Source organism: Carlito syrichta, unplaced genomic scaffold (genome assembly GCF_000164805.1).
Source record: "Carlito syrichta isolate Samal-C Ts95f unplaced genomic scaffold, Tarsius_syrichta-2.0.1 Scaffold130478, whole genome shotgun sequence".
NCBI classification, from domain to species: Eukaryota; Metazoa; Chordata; class Mammalia; order Primates; family Tarsiidae; genus Carlito; species Carlito syrichta.
Window position 1 is genome coordinate 187,272 of NW_007074574.1, and position 3,838 is coordinate 191,109.

Consider the following 3,838-nt stretch of genomic DNA (forward strand, 5'->3'; position numbering starts at 1 on the left):
ACACACACACACACACACACACACACACACACACACACACATACACACACACACAAAGTACATACAGGCCAAAACTGAGACACAATTTACGTGTTGGTTTAGTATGGCTGGCTTACTGTTGAATTTGCTAGAATCTGCTGAAAAGCGTAAGTTACTGTCTTTCTCCTCAACACAGATTGAGTCTGGCTCAATAATTTTCATGTCTGGTAGAGTTAATTTAAAGTCTTTATCAAACATATAATGCAGGACTGCAAAGCAGGTTGCAGGTGACATGTTTTACAGTCTTTAGCTGCTTCTTATTAGCAGTAAATTACTAACACTGTTCAAGCCACACAGATACATATCTAAAATGCTTTTGTCTACTTAACACCCTGGGATGTTTTTAAATCAACAGAACATTAAAATGATAAACAACTCAGGGCAAACAGTGATATTTGAGACAAGTAGATGCAAGATCTTAGTTATACGCTTCTCTTTTTCTATGCGCCTCCTATGGTTAAACCTGAGAAAAGTTTAGAGCACATTCTCCATGCTTTTAGGCAGAGCAAATTTTACAAAGGGCCCCCTTTATAAAGTTCCCAGAGCGGCCAGGTTCAGTGGCTCAGTCTGTGTAATCTCAGCACTATGGAAGGCTGAGGCGAATGGATTGCCTGAGCCTGCAGGTTCAAGACCCACTCAGGCAACTTGGCAAGAACTCGTCTCTACAATAAATTTTAAAAAATTAGCCGGGCACAGTAGCGAGTGCCAGCTACTTGGAAGGCCGAGGTGAAAGGACCACGGGAGCCCAGCAGTTTGAGGCTGTGGTGGCTGGGAGAATCCACTGCACTCCAGGCTGGGCGACAGAGTGAGACTCCAACTAAAAAAAAAAATAAAGTTTCCAGAGCATCACCACCATAGAAAAATCCAAGCTGAATGAACTGCTAGACTAAACAGCATGGATTCTTTTATGCTGTTCTAATTTTAGGACAGCAAATGCAACATCTGACAAACTGTTTTTTCTTTTTTGAGTTGGAGTCTCACTGTGTCACCCAGGCTGGAGTGTAGTGGCACCATCATGGCTCACTGCGGCCTCGACCTCCTGGGCTCAGAAGATCCTTCTATCTCAGTCTCCTGAGTAGCTGGGACTACAGGTGCACACCACCATGCCTGGCTATTTTGTTTTGGTAGAGACGAAGTCTCGCTATGTTGCCTAAACTGGTCTCAGGCAATCCTCTTGCCTCAGTATCCCAAAGTGCTGGGATTACAGGCATCAACCACTGCGCCTGGCCACAAACTGTTTTGCAGTATGTCCATGTCAGTGGTCATGAAGCTCTATCCATGGAGGACTAAAAGGAGGTCCATGTGGGCAGTAAGTGAACAGCCAGCCTCTGCACTGGACAGATGATCAAAGACCTGCCTGGTTGATTTACATGGGAGCCATCCACTAGTCTAGTTCTACCTTTCCTCTGGCGTCACATAATCTGAAAGAGAAGCCGGCAACCAAGCTGACATCCCAATTTGCACCTGTGCCTCTATCTGTTCCAGAAAATCAGATGTAGATTTCAGTAAATCTATCTCAAGTTCTATTTTGAACTGGGCAACCATAAAGTTTGTGTGGACTTGACTGAGAGGGATCTATGAGCTCTTTTCTAGGTGTGGAAGCCTGTGGAAACAGGGAGCCAGATAATCTGAGACTAATCTCTCTTGTGCTATTGCCATCAAGGAAGTGGAAATGTGATGAAAGCATGTAATCAGATTGTCCTGTTTATTATGGATAAAAGGGATACTGGTGAAACTGCCAAGAAAACTATTTTTGTGAGTCACTGTACTGTAAACAGTAATTTCACGGTCTTCTCTGCAATCTTCATAAAAACCTCCCAACGGTTTATATCAGAAATAATTCAATTTGTATCACACTACCCCTATATTCCTCTTTGCTCCCAACCTTTTATCCTCAAATTCTCCAGAGCAGCAGCCTTCTAGACAAATAGAATACCAGGCAGGACCCAAATCTCTTAGCAGAGATGAGCTACTCTACCAGATTCTTAGACTGGATTTCCCAAAATTGTACATCCACTTGTTCCTGTGAAACTCTACAACTCCTGTGTCATCACTTGAAGTCATGTTCCCTTTCACAATACGACCTGAATGTCAAAAATATCACAGGTCACATAGGACTTCTGTTTTCACCTTGAACTCAGTGGGACAGAGTGCATGAAATTAGGAGTTGCTTCTGTATTGGTTTCTCCTCCCAGTAATGAAGACCCGGTGCAAATCCTCTATTTGTGTTTATGTCCTTTGGAACGTGCTATCCCTCCTCCTCTCACCAGTCACTATGTAGGAACTACAAGAACATACTCACATGTGGACCAAACTTCACAAGGGAGATGTTATTCCTAGGTGTTATCTGCCAGGAATTCTTCATGAGGAAGCCAATTGCACTGCTATACCTGTCTGGAGTTGGCACGTACTTTTTGAAAGTGCTCCTGGTGAGATGAATGGGCCCATCATAAATCTGAAAGCCTCTAATAGGGAATGTTCTGTGGAAACACAAGATTTTGTTTAATGCTCAAGGGCCAGCCCCCATAACAGCACTTTACTTACATACTTGTTTTAAGGGCCAGGCGTGGTGGCTCAAGCCTGTAATCCCAGCACTTTGAGAAGTAGAGGTGAGGGGACTGCCTGAGCCCACAGGTTCGAGAACAGGCTGGGCAACTTGGAGAGACCCATCTCTACAATAAATCAAAAAATTAGCCAGGCATGGTAGCTCATGCCTATAGTTCCAGCTACTTGGAAGGCTGAGCCAGAAGGATCATCTGAGCCCTGCAGATCGACGCTGGGGTGGCCATGAGCGTGCCACTGCACTCCAGCCTGGGTGACAGAGTGAGACTCTGACTCAAAAAAACAAAAAACACAACATCCTGTATGCATTAAGCAAAATGCTAGGATACAATGGTAACCAAGACAAGATCCCCAACTAAATGAAACATACACTGTAGTGGGAAAGGCAAACAGAAAAATGAAAGATGATTCCTGATTATAAGGGCATGGAGACAATATGACATCATAATATAATAGACCGGGTGGGGAAGAGATACTCTTTTAAATAGAACAGAGGTCTCCCTGAAGAGGTAATTTCATCTTCCTTGAATCAACTCAGCTAAGATGGTTTGCTTGGTAACTCTTTGGTAATCATTTAGTTTTAGTTCCAACACCTCTAGCCATGAGAATAAAAGACAAAGTTGTGCTTAACCAGAGAAAATCTCCTTCCAAGCCACTAAATGATAGTAAAAAGGTGAAATGATATACTTAAAAGCACAAAAGCATAAGCCCTCCGTGCTTACCATGTCTGCACATTAGGAAAGGAAACTACAGCCTAATTGTGAAGAACACAGCAGTGAAGCCAACCCAACTGGGTTTGAATCCCACCTTTAGTAAAAACGGTTAGCTAGATGGAGAATTTCACTTTATTCCTTTTCCTCCTTTTTGTTCAAACACAAACTTCTTAGCCTAGTAATCATAAATCATTAATGATAACTAATGTACAAAACCTATGGTATTCTTAATTCTTTAGAGGTTTCTCTCCTATTAAATTCTTTAATGGCATTGAGGGAAATTTCTATAGTGACTAATCAGATTACAACTTGGCAGCGTTTCACAACAAAAGCACATACACTAGGAAGAAAACCAAACAGCAACAAGAAAGTTTTGGTTCTAGAAATCCTCCTTTGCAAAGAAGCAATAAGTATTTTTAAAATGGATTTTAAAAATCTATGCATCTCAGGATGTTCTGGGTAATACACTATTTTTTTTTTTTTTTGAGTTGGAGTCTCACTCTGTCTCCCAGACTGGAGTGCAG

At 42.2% G+C, this 3,838-nt stretch overlaps 1 protein-coding gene across 2 annotated transcripts in view; it reads right to left on the reverse strand.

Moving 5' to 3' along the window:
- TMEM2 (transmembrane protein 2) overlaps positions 1 to 3,838 on the reverse strand; it is a 75,748-nt gene that overhangs the window by 30,032 nt on the left and 41,878 nt on the right. For both annotated transcript variants that reach the window (XM_008049062.2, XM_008049061.2), the window contains one exon: positions 2,342 to 2,519. In XM_008049062.2, coding sequence (XP_008047253.1) covers positions 2,342 to 2,519 — 178 coding nt within the window. The remainder of the gene's footprint in view (positions 1 to 2,341; positions 2,520 to 3,838) is intronic.